At 38.6% G+C, this 20,861-nt stretch overlaps 2 protein-coding genes across 3 annotated transcripts; one reads left to right on the top strand and one right to left on the bottom strand.

Moving 5' to 3' along the window:
- Positions 1-1,016: 1,016 nt before the first annotated feature.
- LOC109035201 (uncharacterized) lies at positions 1,017-12,874 on the bottom strand. 2 transcript variants are annotated; one of them, XM_019048758.2, is made up of 6 exons: positions 12,702-12,874; positions 7,033-7,284; positions 5,656-5,788; positions 4,420-4,543; positions 2,226-2,379; positions 1,017-1,314 (listed from the first exon to the last, which is right to left on the bottom strand). In XM_019048758.2, the coding sequence occupies exons 2-6, from the start codon at positions 7,265-7,267 to the stop codon at positions 1,100-1,102; spliced, it is 861 nt and encodes a 286-aa protein (XP_018904303.1). In that variant the 5' UTR covers positions 7,268-7,284; positions 12,702-12,874; the 3' UTR covers positions 1,017-1,099. The 2 variants fall into 2 exon arrangements, with proteins under 2 accessions (XP_018904303.1, XP_072155967.1); XM_072299866.1 differs by lacking the exon at positions 12,702-12,874 and adding an exon at positions 12,508-12,597.
- Positions 12,875-15,502: 2,628 nt separating this feature from the next.
- Positions 15,503-20,861, top strand: RpL36 (ribosomal protein L36). Its single transcript, XM_019048773.2, has 4 exons — positions 15,503-15,660; positions 16,999-17,140; positions 18,626-18,760; positions 20,706-20,861. Exons 1-4 carry the CDS (start codon positions 15,641-15,643, stop codon positions 20,793-20,795), a joined length of 387 nt encoding a protein of 128 aa, XP_018904318.1. The 5' UTR covers positions 15,503-15,640; the 3' UTR covers positions 20,796-20,861.

Genomic DNA, 20,861 nt, shown 5'->3' with positions numbered 1-20,861 from the left:
TCGTAAACATGATGGTCTTCCATGAACCATCAAATGAATGTAGACTTACTCTCAACTTTGATTGGTTTTCGCCCTCAAACATATCTACCATAAACCACCCCTCTCTACTTTTAGAGAAAAAACCTCTTATTGTTCAAGTTAAATTACTAAGTCAACTTGCATTGAAGCCACGTGTAGATATCCAGCGTCAAGTCAAAACAGATTTTTGCAATACCCCTCCCTTAATAATTTTCAAAGGCCAACTACAGCATTGATCTTTCATTAACAATTTATTTCCAACACATAGACACTTTTTTAATGCCAATCTTTACAATAGTGGTTTTTAAATCTAAAATTATAATTTTTAAGTCTTGTAAACTGAATTTTCCATGGAATAATGATGAAACTAAATTCTGACATGATAATATATTGCTTGAAAAACATTTCCTAATATCACATCCTTGTAACTTACCAATACAATAATTTTTGTAAACCCCTGTATCAAAAGCAGCGTAAATTAACGGCATCTGAAGTATGTCCTTTTTTTAAAGTTGATATGTTTATGGAAAGACAAAAGACAATGCAGGTAACTCTTGAAGACCGAATATTTTGATACCACAGAATGAATCTCGATAAAAAATACATTTTCCTGCTATTAATGAAGATTAATCCCATGAAAATCGGAAACTGCTTAAATCAAAATTGATACCCTCAAGTCCAAAATCGGTCCACTTTTACAGCACTTGAGTAGGTAGAACCTTTCAGTCAGGTCATCAAAATTGAATTGAAATATTTTGCAATCTCTGATTTTTGTCAAATTTTTGCGCAATTTTCGCAAGCTATGTGAGGCCATTCTGTATGAAATTGAAGTGCAGAATTTTTAGGGCACATGCCCTCACTCCAATCCAGGTCGAATCACAAAATAATTCAAAATCGAAAATATACATATCTGCCGCCCATATTCAAATCAGTAAGATTCATAATTACAGGTAAATCCTTTCTAAGTTTCCAAATGGGGCCAATGAGTAGGTACAAACTCCTTTTCCATGAGTTTATATATTGTACTCTCAACACTTATGTCACATTCATATTTTTCCCTTGCAATTATTCAACATTATTTCTATGGGGATTGAAGAAGGCTGTTGGGTGACTGTCTATCTTTGGGTGTAGTGCGAAACCGCAAAAGGTCCGGGTCAATCTCAGGCTGTTCCTTGCTCGTTTGAGAATGACTGCCTAAAGGATAGTGGTACGGTGTAAAGCTGCCCCACTCCATACCCAGAAATAGAGCACCTGAAGAGTATGGAGGACTGGAGTTTTGTGGCATGAGATTTGATCCTGTGAACAAAAAAAATGTACAATATATTCCAAGAGCAAAAGAAGGTGCAGTGGTGAAAGTATATTTGCCAATGAGCATGTAATTGAATCTAATTGCTCTCTTGAAAGGTTTTTGTTTTACCAGTCAAGTGCACTGTTGCGACCTAATAACTACATATAGTTTTATACTTTAACGTGTGTAATTACGTTCTCACAGTTTTATCAAGTTGCATCCGATGTTAACTTTTTATGAGGCCAGCAGGGAATATTATTGGTGTTTAACTTTTTATTTAGGACATAATAAGAACCACGCCCGAATGTTTCTTATTTTATTCATCCTATCAGTGTGAGGCTGATTTTCGCTCATGATCTGATCTTTTCAGAGCATACATGCAAGCTGGAGCAAGTTTAAGTTGTACATATATATTAATCGATGAAGAAATTAAAAAAATCAGAACTTTCAAAACTTTCCTCGTTTTGCAAGTGAATACAATTACCATCCCCTCCCAATTAAGTAGCACAGTGCAATGAAAATATTGAAATTAAATTGCAATTTGATTGGAATAAAATTGTAAATTTTTTACCATTAAATTGCAATATTTTTACATCGTTTAGTCAATTTATAAGCAATCAACGAAATGAGCTTCATGTGTCAGAAAGATAGGCAATTTGCAATGCAATGAAAAATTGCAACATTTCAATTTTACTGGAATAAGTTTCTATAAATGGAGCCCCTTCAAATAGGAGTTAGGCAACATACACAACACTCAATGGAATTGCAAAATTTTTACTATGCAATTGCTGCTTATTGCAATCTGTGCTTCTTGGTCTTGAGTTGTCCCCTATATAGTGTCAATATCTTGAAAAAAAGAAGCACCCTATTTTTATCAAGCAATCATTGATGACCCGTATCGCATCATGTGAGGCCTGACCTGTCAAGTTGGCAAGTGCAGCACTGCCGGAGGAAGAATCGCCCGGTGGCGTTAGTGAGGAGGGAGGGGGTGGAGGCGAGTCCAACGGCTCCTGTTGTTGTTGTACTTGTTTCTCTTGTTTGCGCCACTTTGCCCTCCGATTTTGAAACCAAACCTATCAAAAGAACAAAAATTATAACCAATTGAATAATCCTCTCTGCAGGGGTGCAGACTTATCACGAAACAACGACCGATTGGTTGTTCGCGAACTGCGTAGGCATAGTGGGGAAATAGCATTGGCTACGATCTTGAACAAATATGGTGTAAAATTCATTACGATTTTATTAAAATGTGCTCCATTTTTTCCGTGCACCTTTCGAAGTTGTGCACGTGCGCGGCGCCCGTGCTTAAGAAGAACGCCGTATGAGCCTTCAGACGTTGCCAAGTTTCCTCCGATAAAAACCGAATTTATTGGGAAAATTGCGAATATTATTTTCCAAAGTGTTCAGACAGATTTTTTACGCAATTCAATCCGAAACGTCCGAAAATTTCAAGGAAAAATATGGATGAATGTTCTCAAAAATACATCTTTTATCAAGGGAAATTTGGCAACTCTCGGAGGTTCATACGGCGTTCTTCCTTAGCACGGCAGCGCTGCCCGACGTATTTTCAAATAGCGTGGGCATCTTCGGAACTAACAGTAAGTGCGTTCCACGAGTGCAGGACCAAGGGCGAGGCAAGAAATCGGAGAGGAGAGACTGCGCGGTGCCTGGAGAGAACCTAGAGTTTTGCAGGCTCTTCCCACAACTCACGATCTTTCCCGCGCAAAGCAGGGCCGGATTATGGGGGTGGCCACATGGGCCGCGGTTCATGGCGGCAAATTTTGCGATTTTTTTAAATGCAGGTACAAAAAAATCGGATTCAGAAAAAAATTACAAACAAGAAAAGGTGACAAAATCTCTCATTTCCTGAGAGTTCATTAATTTCAAGTTTTGTCGTATTTCGGTGATGCAAAAGACTGCGCACCTTTAATAAGTTGAGTTAAGAGAGAGACCAAACACGTAATTTGGCCTGGAGCGGAGCGGCGCAAAAAGAAATGATGACGAGGACTTGTGATGAAAAGGAGAAGCTCTCGACGCGGCGGTCGGCATTCTCGGCATGTAACACATATTAGCGCCTACGAGACTGCATGAATACTTTACGCATTGCGTCAAACGCAGTACGATCAACAGCGGTCGGCGCGGCGTGAAACGCACAGTGCCTACGAGACTACATGAATACTTCACGCATTGCGCCAAACACAGTGTGGTCAGCGCGGCACGGCGCGGCGGCGGAAGTTGAAATTATTAAACCACATTTATGTTTGTTCTTTCTTAATTTTTTAGTTCATTTCTTACAAATGAAAGGCCTTGTCCCCACAGAGATAGGTTTACGGAACTGAACTTTCGCACGAAGTTCCGTGAACTTTTGCTAGTAGTGCTGACATGCAGAGCTTACGCAAAAAATGTGTCCAACACGAGTGAACGCGTCTTATGCACTCTTCTCCCTCCGGTACGTTCACTTGATGGTTTTTATTGATGTTTCAAAATGAATGAGAAGAGGGCGGCAAAAACAGGCGGCCCATGGGCGGCAAGTAGGTAAATCCGGCCATGGCGCAAAGTCCAAAGTTTCGCAGATTTTTTTTTCCGGATGATGCGGTCACAATTATGGTTATGGAGCAACAAACTTTTCGCATATCCACAAAAATGAGAAGAATTTGGTCCTTTTGCCGCCCACTCAGGGATTTTAACAGAGAGTAGAAAATTTGGAGCGGGCGAAACGCGCGATACAATTACTATTTTGACTTCCAAGTAGGTAAAATTGAATATCCACGAAATGAAGGAGACCGTGAACTCCTTTCGGCTGACTCAGAGACTTCAACGCAGAGTAGAAAAGTTGGATGGGGCGAAACACGTGACACATACAACTAGTTTGACCCCCAAGAAAATAAAATTGCATATCCCTAAAATGAAGGAGAACGTGTTGTTTTTTATCATCCCAACCAATCGGTTCGTCAAACCCAAATTTTAGTTCGTTAGGATGAGAGAATAACTGATGAAAGAAATTCGGTTACACGAACCGCGCGATCCGAGAAAACTGATTACAGGAGATCATAAAATATTAAAGATAATTTTTTTTAAAGTACAGCACCAAGATGAAAGGTCTTTTTACTTACTTGGACTCTAGCCTCAGTCAAATCTATTTTCAAAGCTAACTCCTCGCGGAAAAAGACGTCTGGATAGTGAGTCCGATGGAAGGCACGCTCTAATTCCTCTAATTGATAGTTGCTAAAAGTAGTCCTGTAACAAGTAAGATGAAGAAAATAGAAAAGATGACTCACACATCATATATTACAGAATATTCTGTCATGTTAATAATATACTTTTAAAAGCATTGCTCAAAGTAGGAATAGAAGAAAGTTTTTGCAAAAGATGGACATTATTATGAAATTAGGAAAACAGGACAATTTATAAATTATCCAGTAAGTAAAAAGTTAAGGGGGCATCATACTGGACGTGCTAATGAAAACTTGCGAAAACCAACCAGTGTACAATTGTTTAAAAGTGCCCAGGACAATCCGTAAATTAATTTGAAGGGCCAAAAACATATTGGCATAATCTCAGCACGTCGTTGACCTATTAAAGCAGGGTTTCAAAATCACATATCTGTTTAATATCAAGGAATCATGTCTACCTACCGTTAGATACCTACATCAAAAATAGATTCCCTATCTATGAAGACGCATAGTCACTCACACAACATGCAGTACCTAAAAAAAAGTCTTATTTTTTCTGTGTATGCATTAATTACAACATGGTTTTGATGTCTGTGTCAGCTGCAAACGTATGTATTTCATATCCTGAAGAAAGTTTTTCTTTTTTTTTTCTTGGCAACGTCAATTTGCGGAAACAATCATTCTTAAAATGTAGGACGTAAAGAATAAAATTGCACAGGTACCAAGCAGACTCTTTCGGCGAGGTCATTTCTCATCACCGTTCTTCTCTAAATCAATTGCTTGCACAAATGCACAGCCGCCTTCCTTTACTGAGGTAGGCCAAAAGCATAGCAAGGTCTATATAGTGGGACACATGGGCAAAACCGAGAATGATATTGTGGGAGGGCAGAGGAGTGCCTCATTAAGTAGGCTGCGGGGGCTCCCCCCGTTCCAAAAGGGGCTCTAGACGGTCCCCTCGAGAAAATGTTGACAATTTTCAGCGGCAATGTTGAGCTGTCCTTGCCAGTAATTGAAATGGCACGGACTTATCTTGCATAATCCTTTATATTTTTAGGAGGGGACCAGCTGCCCCCCGGCCTTCCCTAGTTCTGCTCATGCTCTTCCTTCTCAGGTACGGGTCCCTTTTCCCGCCGAGGGTTGAATGTTGTAGAAATGCATGAATGAAGTCTAACTTGCCTGTATCGTCTTTGTTTTCTTTTGCCACTGTAACTTGTCGATGGCGCGTTTGTGGTGGTGAAAGACAAAGGTGAACTCGGGCCTGTTGCTCCGACCATGCTCGTGTTCAAACCTCCCCCTGCCTCGCCGTAACCTAACAAAAACATGCATGAACGTCAGTCGCTCCAATCGTAGACCACTTGGATTGCATTTTGCAAAAAGGAACCACTAGCATTGCTATATGTTGCTAAGATTGTGCAACTTCTTTTGTCTTGGAGGAAAACCCCGATTATCCATTGATGGTTTCTATTTTACTCGCTGAAAACTGTGAATTTAAGAGAAAAATGACCATCTAAATTCCACAGTTTTTCACGATTTCCGCAATTTTATTGCAAAGGATGAAGTTGCACAATCTTAGCATCACTGCAATGCTAGTGGCCTTTTTTTGTTAGTGCCTTTTTGCAAAATGCAATCCACTTGTTCGATGGTTAAAACTTATAGACTATTAGGACGTAATGAGTGTACGTTGATTCTTCAAAATTAATTTTCGCCTACTGATGGTCTACCACTCAAAATCCACGATTTTATTATATCCTATTTTTATGTTCCTTTGTAAAAAATAGGCCAGAATATTGTTACTCCACCGTCCCCCCCCCCCCTCAAATAAGAAATTATTATCTACACCCGAAGAGTTTTCTTTTGGCGTAAGTGTCAATGTACAATGAAACATAACATTTTATTTATTTTTTTTCTTTTCTCTTTTCTATTTTTATTTTATTTTAGCAGTAATCATCAGAGTGTAGAAAATTCCAGTCGCTCGTGTCATGATAATTGCTCTCGGTAAAGAAATGTGCAAAGGATTCATATCCTTGCGCACTAAGAAATCGTGCCTGATCACGCCTTGCAACTATGTAGCGACTCTGAAAAGCAGGCGCGCCTTCAATTTTCAGGTATGCAACCTCGACATCCGTCGAACACGAATAGTTGCATGTTGCATAATGCGAGGGACCTTGCGCTGCTGTTGTCTCACCTCCATCACGCGTTAAGCGACGTAAAACGCAGCACAAACGAGAGGCGCCTTGCTCTTTCATTCCCCACTCCTTTTTAATGAAATGCAATGACTTTCTCCTTCATTTCAATGAATTTTCTAACACGCCCCAGTCACAATTACCATTGACGAGTGAGAAACAGAGGGACTCAAATTCATGGCAGTGTTGCAAAAAGTCGTTTGACGATATATTTTTTAGGACACCTACTCAAGAACAGCTTTTATTATTACTTTGTTCAACAGGATCGTTTGTCAAACCCCTTTTGTGATTTGATGAAAATTTTCCGGGGAAAAAGCGGAGATCCTCAAGTAAATCCGCCATTAAAGATTAAGTAATCTGAATAGCTCACTAGTGTTAAATTTCTGCTGCGATCCAAAAGAGGGTAATAGAGTTGTTGAAGGTAAAGTGAGCATCTCTGATAGAAGAGGATCCCCCGTGGATGAGAGACCAACTCCAGCCGATAGTGAGTTCAGGAGGCCGGTTATGGAGTAACTGTTTGCCGCACTAATACTTGGGTTCACGTTTGAGGAGCTCGATCTAATGTTCTGCAGTTCTGTGATATCGATTAGTGGTTTCAATTCCATCTAAATATTAAGATTCCCTGAAAAGAAATGTACATGGTAGGCATAAAAAAATCGAGAAATCGCAAAGTAGCTCGAGAAATCAGAGGTGCATAGAAGGAAGGATTCTGAGGTCTTGTATTACGGTTAGCGTTTCGGGCGAGGCGGAGAAAATGTCAAAACCTCGTGATTTTTTAAGATATCCGCTCCGTCGCGACATCATCATCAATTCCCTGGCACTTTCATTAATTATAGGTATTTTTCCAGCGGGCTGATTGTTGAAATTGATAGACAATGTAATAGACAAAGAAGACATAGGGAGTATGGAGCAATCCTTTCGGTCGAAATGGGTGGTCGTATAGACCAAGGGGGAAAATGATAGACTAAGTAAAGGGTTTCTTGTCGGTTGCAGTTAGTTAGTCTATTACCTCTACCTCCTTTGTCCATTGCAATCACCCGCTTCCACCGATAGGATCCCTCCAGATTTTTTATTTGTCATCTTTGTCTATAGATTTGTCTACCAATTTCAACAATCAGCCTGGAGGCATTATCTCGTATGTGTTGTCATTCTCTCAGAATATTCGCTCTAAAAAATTTGAAACCTTTTTCTCGAGTTCGGCAAAACTTATGAAGGAAAACACTTTTTGTTCCTCTGTTCATCACCGGTGTAGGGTAGGTGGGGGTAAAAGGCCGCACGGGGAAAAAGGCCGCACCCGACTTTTTTCCCGAAATTTTTTTAGGTTGGCACCGGGACCGTGTCAGTTATGTTGGTAGTGGTGGTGCTGTTGTGTTGACGAAGTTTCAAGCCAATGGTGAAGCCTATACGGACCGAACGGACGCGTTCCCTCGAAAATATGAGGAGAGTTGATTTTTCGTGAAAAAAAAATCGATTTTTCCAGTTTTATTTTGGTCAATTTCAAGTTTTATAATTGATAGAAAAATTCGGACGAGCTGCAGTTCGAACAATGATAAGGATGGTTTAAATATCCCGCCGTCACTTTTCGGCTAATGGCCTTGTCTTAGAATTTTGAGGTTATGGTTACCTACGTCATCAAATGGGGCAAAAAGCCGCAGGTCCAATGGGGCAAAAGGCCGCATGCGGTCTTCACTAAAATAGCACTAATACTTAATCTATCAACTAATATTACCAATACTAAATCTTTTACTACATATTTTACTAAATATTATTAATAATTACCAAAGATCCTAAAATTTAGGGTAGGTGGAGGCAAAAGGTCACACTTTTCCGTTGCGGCCGTCTGTCAGCCGCCGTATCGCATGGAAATTCTAGAAATGTGGTAAAATATCAACTATAGTCCCTTAGGCATGAAATGGCACACTTTCCAGAATTTTGAATGCATTTCCGAAATTTTTACGAACTTTTCCGGAAGTGCGGCCTCTTTCCCCATTTTTGGGGCAAAAGGCCGCACTAACGAAATTTTTGAAAAAAATTCATAAAAAATTCGAAAATGCTTTTAAAATTCTGGAAAGTGTGCCATTTTGTGCCTAAGGGTATTTCGCACATATTTTACCACATTCCAGAAATTTTCACGCGATACGGCGGCCTACAGACGGCCGAAACGGAAAAATGCGGCCTTTTACCCCCACCTACCCTATTGCAGGGTTAAAAGTACGTGATTTTACTTAAAAATCACGAACTCGTATAATTGATGCGTGTTAAATATTTTTTACGTTTGAAAAACGCTGTAGAAAAATCCAAAATCATGAGTCGGAAAACGCCAACTCTGCTAGTCTGAAAATCAGGACGAAACACAGTGCGCTCCCTCAGCGCGAACCGCGTATTAGCGCCTACAAGATCGGAGGGATACTTCATGCATTACGCGTACGCTCCGTGGTGTATACGCAATGCATGAAGTATCCGTGCAGTCTTGTAAGTTGTATAGGTACCAATACGCGTTTCACGCTGGCTGCAAGCCGGGCAGCACCTTTTGTTTGGCTCTAATATTCAAACTCGCGGAGTCAGCGTTTTTCAACTCGTGTTTTTGAAATGTCTGCAGGAGTTGTTGCGGTAACTCGCTTTTTAAATGAAATGTTACTCTCATCTTCGGATTTATCATTTTAAATGGGCAGGGTGAATATTTGGTTTTATTTCTATCCTTAAAATTTCCTATGTAAAATTAACCTCATATAAACTTTCTTTTAATAAAAATATTACTTTATTTTAAAAACGTTTACATTTTTAAAACGTGGCGCATTTATAAAACCTTTTTCGAACGATGGTATCGATATTAAAGTCAATGAGCAGTAGTTGTGTTGAAAGAAACCATAAAAAATGAATAACAGGGGAAATAAACCAAGAAGCACACAATTTTTGGTTTTAGCCCATTTGTACATCGATCTTCAAGAGTCAAATACATCCTATTTTAAGCGTTTGGTTGGGCGTGCACCACAATGTAGCACGCAAATTTAGTCTCGGGCAGTCTTTTTAGTCTATGCGTAATTTTTAATTTTTATTTTCCGGTTTTTTAACTTTTAAGTGTTTTAACATCCTAAGTTTATCGAATATAGAACGCGCACAATAGTGCTAGTAAAGTGGTGAAGTGGCCTGAAGATGGAATAGGTATATTCCGAAATGTACATAGCCTGAAGGAAGAGAAGTAACAAAACAACCAGGAAGAAAAAATAAATAAATCAGGTAATACTCAGATAAAGAAACATTCTTGAGTATGCCGTCAAGAAGATTTTATTCTGAATCAAGAATAAAATAGGTGAATAAAAGCGGGTTTTTGCTTGACATAAGTGACTTTCCTTCTTATAAAAGCATCCTTTTTCTCGTTTAAAAAGCATTATTTTCTTTATTGACTCACAAGGAAATCTTCTCGGCGGTAAATTTGAGGATATTGAACGCGGAGATTGAACATACGCGATTTGAACGGAGAATGTATTTCAATCTTATCGACGCCAATTTATCGGAATATTATCGGATAAAAAATTGCGATTTTATCCATTTTGCAATGAAATCGCGATTGATCGAAGGCGATTTAGCACAATATTAGCACATATTTTGAACCAAAAATCGTGATAAATTGAGATGAAATATAAATTTTATCGAATGCGATTTTACAGAGATAAAATTTCGACAAGATCGAAGATAATCGCTCAGATATTGATTATCCTAGCGCGCCAAAAAATCGTAAAAAATCCCAACTTAATTTCAAAATATCGCAATTTTTCCGTTGAAAAATTATACTCAGGTAAGAGGTCGAGCATTTCTGCTATTTGATGAGGCCTCTCGTTTTCTCCTTGAACGAAACGATGACCATTTGTCTTTGGAAAAAATGGAATAGGGCAGAGAATTTTAAACATCTCAAGCCGGAAAACACGTGATCATGATTTCCTAGTTTTACTGGCTAAACTGTAGCACATGAAAGTCGAGTTGATATGTTTGAGAATAAATACATAAGGTTCTGCTCTTTCCGTTCCGTGCTGCACCGCAGCACAGCTGATCGAGTCAACAGAAGAGGTCGGACAAAATTTGGGAACTTTAAAAGCTTATAATTCCGATTATACAAAAATGTGAAGTTCTAAAAGTGTTTTCATCGGTTTCATCGTTAAATTTTCCTCTAAACACACCCCTTGAAATTTGAAATGTGTTGAAACACACATCAAAATTTGCAGTTTTAGTCAAAAATGTCATGTCCGGCTTCTTTCATTGACTCGATCCACTGTGCGCGGCCGCGAGTAAGCTGCGAGAGCCTGGAGAGTCAAAACGCCTTCACTCCGGTGCTTATGCAATTACTGATGCATCACGGTCATCCACAGAGCCCGAATAGTTGCATCCATGCATTTTAATGAAATCCGTTCAGTGTTCGTCCAATGCGATACTCATAGCCGAGGGCGCATTGCTTGTTTTGTTTCTCTTCTTCCTTAAATTATTTTCAACATTGACTATTGCACCGATGAAGTAAACTAACCCTTAATTTCATCGCGATTGTCAATTTTCCGAGAAATGTTTTGTTTGTTTAGATGTATCTCAGCGTTGCCCTCCTGAAATGTGGGCTGCGGCTCATATCCTCATTGACATAAGGACGACAATTTGACGTCATCAGGCGTAATGGGTATACATTTGTATAGGCCAGCGTGATGTTATAGCAGTTTCCGATCTCGTCTTGTTTTTGTGAGGGAAAACCAACCGTCATTTTAGTGGGCATAATTTTCCTCTGCTGCTTCCTTCAAAAATATTCTCTTTTAATCAATAATATTAAAAAGTTAAAAGAAGCTTGAAGTTTTTCGAAAAACTGGCAATGTAATGAGTGTAAAGTTTGAAGCAATGCAATCTAAATAGGTGTATGTTTTTCGAATTTTACTATACCTATCATTTGGAAAATTCTTTATCTCCGCCCCGTTGCCAAAGGAAGGGGGGAGGGAGGGGAAGGGGAGAGAGTGAGAAAATAATAAGACAAACTAAATAGGGCCGAGAGGACGTCGTGCGTGTGTTAATTATTTTAATTTCAAGTGCTTGTTTTTTGTTTCATTTTACTTATACTTCAAGTTCATATCAAAGCATTATATCAGTCAGATCAATAAGTCATGATCTTCAATGAGTTCCATGAATAGTTCCACTCTTGATAATTATTTTTGCATCAAACAGAACGTGAATTTTAAATTTTTATATTCACATGTAAATCACAGGGACTGTAATTACTTATAATTTTTTTTTTTTTGACTGGTGCCAATCAAATTCCATGAGCGCGGATTAAATTTTCTAAGATTTCACATTGAGTATATCAAACTAAATAGTATATTAATTGAAATAATGCCCACGAGATCTCGGCCACTTGCGATGTTTTGTCTCCATCGCACTTGATTCAAAAAAAAAACATATTCGCACCAAACATACATGTACCTTTTTACATCATGGATGCATCAAAACTCTTTGAACCAAAATTTAATAATAATCGTCGTTTATTTATTTATTTATTTCCAATTTTTATCGTTATTTAGCAACAATTAACTAAAAACGAGCCAAAAATCAAATATCTATATCTATATCCTTAGAGGATTATGATATCCTCTTGAACCTCAATATGTCGCGCGAACAGAAATTTCCAGGTTTCGGTTTTTTTTTGTCGAGAATAGTACCTATAGCTATCTAAACGTAAAAATATTTATGAATCTAGTCTGATATCAAATTGATCTTAAGATTCGTTTCGTTTGTGTGAAGGCGACCGATTTTCGAAATGGCATGTCTTCGTTAGGCGAATGAACCAAAAGAGAGGTGAACAAAAAGAAATTTAATTCACTTTAGAACATCAAAAGGCATTAAACTAGTGGACCAGGGGGAAGATTATCGCCGAATCCTGCTGGCAAACCCCGTCTGAGGGACGGGAGAGCGGCGCATCTACGAATACGACAGGATTTGCCAAAGCCTACTGGAGGGTGCGGGAGACTAGCGTCTACTAGACTAGCTACGGAAGAGATTACGAAAGTTTTATACCTATTTATTATATTAGCTCGTTATCAATTTCACCTAATTATATTATTGGCGTAAAGAAGGCAAAGGGGAAAAAATCACTCCCCCTCGAAGCGAGAAACAAATGAAAACACTCACTAATTTGGTTAGAACTAATTGAATGAGAGTTAAGTTTCGCTGGACGGAACTATCGCTGCGTTGCGCATGGTATCCTCGGTCTTGGCTCTGCTGCCAATTTTTGTCGAGAACTCGCGACAGCTTTTTATTGTTCGCGTTGAGAATGCGGTAAAAGCTCTCGGCTCGACAACGCGGGGTCTTAGATACTTTGAAGCCATAAAGTTCTCCCTACCCTTCTCCATTACACTCTCCTCCCCTGAGCCCACACCCGCCCTCAACAAACCTAAGTTAATTTGTCCGTAAAAACCACCTTCACTGCCACTGAAGACGAGAGTTCCAGTTTTAAAGCTGGATCTCTGTAAAACGTAAGGCAAAATCCAGCGCAACGAGAAAATTTACGTTAGCTACAACTTCAGTACGCAATTTGACTTCGACAAGTCCAATTTTTACTTTCTCGCTTCTCTCGCGGGTAGTGGAAGTATTTTTACAATGTAATATTCGGCAGTTTTTGCAACATCGACACCACTGGAAAAAAAAAAAAAAAAAAACCTACATTTCACAATTAGTGAAAAATGAAGATATATTTGATCTGGATGTAGGCAATCTGCAAAGCACCTTGAGACTTAGAAACTTTTAATATTAGAAATCTTGCAACATATTGCATCACTGTAAACACGAGACTTTTTTTGTGCGAATTTGTAATTTTCTGCAATCTTGCGAGGAAGCTAAATTCAAAAGAGGAAAATATAGCAGTGTTGATATGAAAAGCATTGAGAACTCCAGTGACTGACGATGGTGGTACACGAGTGAAAGTCAATGTAAAGAAAGGGATAGCAGTTTCAGATTGATGGATCAGGCGGTGGGCATTTTTTGGCTCAATCCAATTCACCAAACGCCAGAGGTTTTTGTATTTTTGGGATTGAGGAATCAATATAAGTCGTTCATAAAACACGTAACGCTATAGGGGGAGGAGGGGGTGTCGAGGAGAGCATCATGCCATTTTATTTTGACTTGATAAAGGATAGGGACCCATGTAGGTATCGAAATCGTTGGGAGGGAGAGGGAGGGTCGAAAACTTCGATATTGAGCGTCACGTATTTTACACACGTCTGCATAACCATTGATAGAATAACTAGACATTTTGAAGGACTATCATATTTCAGACCATATATTATTAACTGCGTCAACTATATTCACGTTGATAAGAGAATCTGATTTTCAGTGACGGAGAAATCTTCCATTTAGGTATTAAATTCAATGAATGAGACAAGTGAATAACCATGGCGATGTTCAAAAGAGGAAGGGAAAGAGAACACTATGCCTTTCAACCCTCTTGGGACGTAAAGCGGGTCTTCAGAAATGATTCTATTGCTCTGAGCCAATATGTTGAGAATTATTTCCTGACATTAATTTGGAATTCATACCAATAAAGGTTCAAAAATCATGGCAAGTGTGACAGATTGAAAATCACATTCTCGATTCCCGTAATTCGAAAATTGTAGAGGAAACTTTCAATCTTTGCTTCCATGAACCTGCGACCCCCCCCCCTCCCCATTTCGTCATGTGCAATTTCACCTGAAAGCCAATTAAATCCATGGATAGCCCTGCCAAGTAGCACATGTTGCAGTTAACGGGAGTGACATGATACGATTTCTACTACTATGTCAAAGTGTTGTGAATGTTGCCTACCCACTAATTGAAGGGACGCTTCTTTCTGAAATCCATTACAATAAAATTAAGTCAGTTGCATTTTGTCTTTGCATTTCGAACTGCCTGGATTTCTAAAACATGGAATCATTTTATTGGTGGTTTAAAATCGGCATCCAAATGACGTACATTGTGATTTCTTGCTTGAGAGGAAGAAGAAAAAGAAAAAAAAAGAGAAGAAAATATCTACGTCTAAGCTGATAAAATTAAGTTTACACGATGACAAAGTTCATCTTCTTTAAACATAGTTCTACCCCTTTCACCACCACATCACTTAATGCAGCTGCAAAATCTTCCAATTATTTTTTAAAAGTTTTCATAAAGTTCCAGCTATCTAGCTGAGGCACCGAGTGGCAAATTTCAGAAGGAGGGAAGTTAAAGGGTTCCCGTTCATGATTGCATCTTTGTTCGAAACCAGGCGAATTTTGTTTGACTAACACGAAATCCGTATAGGGGATGCACCTGTATGCCATTAAATAAATAAATACTTCAAACAACTTTCGAATTAACTTTCGTTGTAAATAAAAAAACTCCTCTGCAGGGGAACAGCGCATAGGAAATAATATTAATATCCAAGTAAATAATTTACCAAACGGTTTTTCATTCTTGCAAAGGAAGGAGGTGTAGATAATTTTACCACCTTAAAAAAAGAAGGCTCTTAATACGCAGAGTTAGAGTTTTTGTAATTGTGCAAAATGATAAAATTGTTGAACTCTTTGTCAACATTGAAGTCAGTTCCCATGTGCGGTCCTGTCGCTCCGTCGAGAGCAGTGCCGTCAATTTGAACTTGGCGCTGATTCGGAGTTGCCAATGGATAAATGAGCCTTATCCGAACATTTCCAGGTTTCATCTTCTCCTGAAACGAATGACAAATTTATTCGATAATGAATTTAGTCTTTTTTAAATTTTAAAAGCAAGTTAAGTTTTTTGGTATTCAAACACTCAATGCCAAGTCATTAACTCAACTTTTATGAGTTAACTTATTTTAGTACTTTTACGATATTGGCTGTTTGCGTGCCTGGTAAAATTCCTTGCATTTCGATGCAACCCTGGCAGATAGCGCTGATGGCGATCTGAAAATCGTCCATCTTTGTTTTTGTACAGGAACCAACGTGAAGTGAAGTGTAAATCGTCGAAAAATGGACACCGACACGGCTGTGTAAGTGGTATTTTTTATCCAAAATCATCTAAAATTACAATGCGCTGCACATGAATCTGCAATCATTATTTCATTTTTCAACTTTCGAAGTATCTCTTGAAAATGTGTTGGGTCGTCTTGACACCGCCACTTTTCTGCTTCTGATGCATCTTTCTATTAGTTTACGTGTTCTGTTTGCATCTACAACACGTCAACCCTCATGCATTAAGATCGTTGATCCCATCAATTAAAGCAACTCTTGGAATAATTTTCTCCCGATTTTTTAGGGTATATTTGAGGATTTATTAAAGTAACTTGATGGCAACCTAACCTCACCAAACTCTCAACTCCCAGCTTGAGAATTTGTTCCCTGCAGGCCTTCCTACTGAAATTACATTTTTGCGATAGTCTCAATCGCAGCATTTGCTGCTTAGGACTTTTTTGTAACATTCTAACTTCGTCCCCCGGCCTGCTGGGTTTCAGTCGAACACCTTGACTCTTATAGCGCCTTGTCAGTTGTGCTTTGTGACTCATTCATATCTGTTAACGTTTGGTATGCGCTTAAATTTTGGATTTAAAGTAACTACATAATCATCGTATCTCAAACCCTCATTGACCCTGGTCAGCTTTTCCCGATTTTGTTTACAACTTGTAGGTTAGATACTTAGGTGAGGTTCATTAGGCGTATCACAAGTTAAGTGTTCCTGCCTGCAGCTTGATTGTTAAAATGTTTTGTTTGTCGGGACGACGTAGATGACACAGGTTAAAAGGCGGAGCAAGATTGGTCGGCTATGTCTTATCGTTGCTTTGTCGTGCCTTTGTTAGGTGGAATGGATGACATACTATTGGGAACTCAAGAGATGCTGTTAGCTTGTTGTGAGTTCAACCCGACACAGGCACGACAAAGCAGTGATAAGACATAGCCGACCAATCACGCTCCGCCTTTTAACCTATGTCATCTATGTTGTCCCGACAAACAATAATTTCAACAATCAGGCTGCTATTCTTTGAGTTCCTCCCAAGTTTGAGGGTTTGGAATTGGGTAATTCCGTTGCCGAACGGCCCGAACAGTTTACTTTGACAGTGTAGCTTTTGTGATGCTTCTCTGCCAGACCTTGAAATTTTGGAGGAAAGTGTTACAGTCAGTTGAAGTGAAGGCTATTGACGAAATTGAACTCTAAGCAAGCAGACAATTAAGCGTTTCTGTATTTTATGAAATGTGAAATAATGTCCAAACCCTCTTAAAGTCAGATCTCCTGCACCAAATTTGTGCTGTGATTTTTTCCTCTCTCCCTCGTTCATTAAGTGTGTGCAAAACTTTAGGTACTGATCTGGTTTTCTTTTTGTTTCATTTTTCAGAGTAAAAACCCCCAAGAGGAAGCGTGCGATCAAGCACTCAATCGCCGTCGGATTAAACAAAGGTCACAAAGTAACTAAAATTCAGTATGCAAAATCCAGGCATGAGAAAACAAAGAAAATTCTTCCATCCAGGTTTAAGGGAGTAAGTATTAATCAAGCTCTCTCAATATTCTTCTGACAGCCAAGTCTCAGAAATCACCATCACTGAAGGAAAAGTGTAATTTATAGCTGACCCAAAGTTGTTATTGGCGGTATTTTGAATCACAATAGATTTTTCCTGTTTGATTTGTTCGTAAAGTCTATGTACTTGTGTACATGGAAAAAGAAATATATATTCATATTCCCAGATAAAATAGACACTATAACTGGGGACAGAACTGAATAGGTAGACGATGGGTCAGTTGAGCTAGTCGCAGAATCATGTTTTGATGCTTGATTCTTGTAGACTAGCTACAATTAATGAGATCCGCCCTAACTGCAATTCTTTATGTTCAACATTCACAGAGATACGTTTAAAAGTTGGGTTTTTGACGTCATCCACCTTGGTAGTGACACCCTTATCGCAGTGATGTAGAAGGCGAAATGCGTAACTTTAACAACATTAAATGTAAACAATCTGGTAAACTGACTGACCACCTTACCTCTTCGCGTTGAGTACGTTATTTCCTGATAAGAAGATTCTCAAAGAGGGAGTCTGTCTGTTTTTTAAGTTTGCTTATGTTGATGTCCTTGCACTTTGCCTTGCACCCTCTGCATCACTGATCAAACAAAAGAGGAAGAAACCAAGGGTGTCACTACTGAGGTGGATGTTGTCAAAAATCCGACTTTTCAAAGCGCAATATCTCTGTTAATATTACACGCAGAGAGTTGCTGTTTGGACAAATCTTATTATTTTTAGCTGATTTACAAAAATCAATCATCACAAAACGATTCTGAGACCAGTGCAACTGACCCATTGTCACATCAACCTTGATGCATTTATTATCAGTTGGCCCATTGGTAACCACTTTCATTTATGTTGAATGGTGCTTTTTTCTAATGTATCATTTGTCCATTCTTTTTATTCCCCAGTCCTACCCATGTTATGTCACAGAAAAGCAATGTATATTCTTTTTTTTTCCTACTGGCAGCATTTAAAAAGGATTTTTCATTGTTATTGCTGAGGAACAATTTCATGAAACAGAATTGTTAATGAACTATCATTAATACTGGAAACATTTACTCCAGAAAGTACCGATTTTTTTGGCTCTTCGAGCTTTTTTTGTCTCTGGGAAAGAAATACCAGTCATCAGACCTCTGAAAAGCCCCTCATATTCTGGGTGAAAAACTGTAGAGATGTTTTTAGAGCTACCTGTAACATATTTTGTAACTGCTGATGTTCCCCAATACTGAAATATTGATTACCCAAGTTTCTTGCTTGACTATCGGAGATCTTTAGCCAACATCTTCCTTGCCATTAAAAAAGTTTATATAACTTGTTAAAGTGCTGTTGTAGTAGAAGTAGATATAAATCTCTTTCAGTTATTCACTATCAATGTAAGTTTTCAACCATCAACTGAATGTGGAAACTATCCTTTCTGTTGCTCTATTAATCAAATTATTTTGCTTTTTACCTTTCTTATTTTAGATGCAAACCAAACATTCCAAATTTATCAGAGATTTAATCCGAGAAGTAACTGGTCATGCTCCTTATGAAAAGCGGGCAATGGAATTGTTGAAAATCTCCAAAGAAAAGCGGTGTTTAAAATTCTTGAAGAGACGAGTAAGTGTTGTTGATTCATATCCCTGCCAAGTATCCGGCGCAATTCATGCAATTATTAATATTAGTAATTTCTTTATTCCCTGGGCTGTAGAAAATATGGAGTAGAGTCGCTCTGATAAGTATCAAGGATTCAGTAGAAATGTATCACTGCACCTCAAATTTATATTAGAATAAAGCCTTTCCTGCATTAAGAATGCTAAATTTCCTTTTTCTAAACCCTTCCAGCACATTTGAGTTGTGCAGTAGTACTCAGCAAGTTACACTTGTTGGGTACAATGACTGTATTGACAGTGCCAATGGAAGCAAATTAATGGAGTCAGACATAGCGCTGTCGTTGAACCTCTATCCTTATGTTCTGTAATGACAGTTTGTGTTTGCCTCTGACACACGTCCGATTTTATCAGCTCTCAACCGTAAATGCTGGGCATCAAAGGATTTTCTCTGTCCAAATACGTATTAGTATGGTAGTAAATTGTTTGTGATGAAGGTATCAAATTACATCGCAGACTTTGAGCAAAGGTTGTCCCTTCCAGCACACTTGAGTTGTGCAGTAGTGTTCAGCAAGTCTAACTTGTCGGGCACAAAGACCGTATCAACAGTGCAAATGGAAGGAGAAAAATGAAGCCGTGCATGATACTGTTATTGAACCTCTATCTTTATGTTCTATAATAACAATTAGTGTACGTCTCCTACACATGTTGGTCCCTTAGGCCTGGTTCTATCACTTTCGTTTAAATTTGACATCTTTATCGAAACAAAACCCTCAATGTCATTTTTGGGTTTGTTCAGTACATACATTCTATGGTTCGGATGAACAGCTACAGTGGAACACTTTGGGAATTAAAGTCTTGACCTCTGGTCATATTTAAATAGGTACCTTGAGTTCTTGTTCAATTTTAACCTAAGATTACATCTGCAATAAAAGGTGATAGAACTAGGCCTTAAAATTCTGCCCTTAAGTTCCGGCGGATTTTCTAAATGTAAATATTCACTTCTCTCCATGAAGAGAAAAATATTTTGTCTTCAGCAGATAATATCCGAGGTGACTCCTCGTAAGATCATTGAAGATTTAATGTTAATCAATATGAGCACTTAAGTTTCTCACAACTGAAGCAATATCTAAATGAAGCCTCTGAAGGAGCCCCATCACAAACGTGTAATAGTTCCCCCAAATCACTGATCTAACAAGCGCTAATTACACTGATTTTATGAGGCTTGGCAAGCTGTATGAATGCACCTTCAAAACAGTAGTTGACTTTTCAGAGTGAAGTCAGTCTCTTCCAGCACATTTGAGTTGTGCAGTAGTACTCAGCAAGTCCAACTTGTTGGGTACAATGACTGTATTGACAGTGCATATGGAAGCAAATAAATGAGAGTCAGACATAGCGCTGTCGTTGAACCTCTATCCCTATGTTCTTTAATGGCAGTTGATGTGTGCCTCTGACATGTGCTTGATCAGATCATTTCTCAGCAACTGACCACTTGATTTAATGACATATTTTCATAGTAGGAATATTGTTTGTGTGATGAGAAAGTTATTCTTTCTTCACCTCGCATCATAAGGGGTCATCTAGTTAATGCAGGCGTAAATTACAAACTTATAAAAAATGGTAAAGCTTATCTTATTTTGCCTCTAAAAACGGTCTTTTTTTTAGCTGATTTGCGATACTATTAAAATTTGATGAAAAGTATCTGCATTTGCATCATTCAACCCGATCTTCCCCTGTGATGGGATCAGATTTCCTCGTTCACACTTTACTTTGGCTTTCTTCTCTATCTCAGGGTAGCGTAATTTTGCATGGTGGTCTCACAGTGAGATTCCAAGGACTAAATTTATCTGAAGCACATCATCTTGGTATATTTCTTCACTGCTGATCCTCTGAATTGTTGGTGTTTACCTTTTTAATTCAGCACGCTGATCCTAATTTTTTGTTGTTATTTTCAGTTGGGCACACACATCAGAGCAAAGAAGAAGCGTGAAGAACTCAGCAACATCTTGATCGCCATGAGGAAAGCTCAAGCACACAAAAACTAATCTGACATCCTTGTTGTGAATTTTTATACCTTAAGGACTCAAATAAAATTGTTTAAATTTTTACAA

The sequence above is a fragment of the Bemisia tabaci genome, chromosome 4 (assembly GCF_918797505.1).
Source record: "Bemisia tabaci chromosome 4, PGI_BMITA_v3".
Lineage (NCBI taxonomy): Eukaryota > Metazoa > Arthropoda > Insecta > Hemiptera > Aleyrodidae > Bemisia > Bemisia tabaci.
Note: the sequence above shows the minus strand (reverse complement) of the source record. Positions and strands in the feature narration are given on the sequence as shown.

Coding starts and splice junctions, on each gene's coding strand:
- RpL36 (XM_019048773.2), top strand. CDS start 15,641: ATGGACACCGACACGGCTGT. Junction 15,661..16,998: donor ATGGACACCGACACGGCTGT/GTAAGTGGTATT, acceptor TTCATTTTTCAG/AGTAAAAACCCCCAAGAGGA. Junction 17,141..18,625: donor TTCCATCCAGGTTTAAGGGA/GTAAGTATTAAT, acceptor TTCTTATTTTAG/ATGCAAACCAAACATTCCAA.
- LOC109035201 (XM_019048758.2), bottom strand. CDS start 7,267: ATGGAATTGAAACCACTAATCGATATCACAGAACTGCAGAACATTAGA. Junction 5,789..7,032: donor GCAGCAGAAATTTAACACTA/GTGAGCTATTCA, acceptor TGTTTTTGTTAG/GTTACGGCGAGGCAGGGGGA. Junction 4,544..5,655: donor AGAAAACAAAGACGATACAG/GCAAGTTAGACT, acceptor TACTTGTTACAG/GACTACTTTTAGCAACTATC.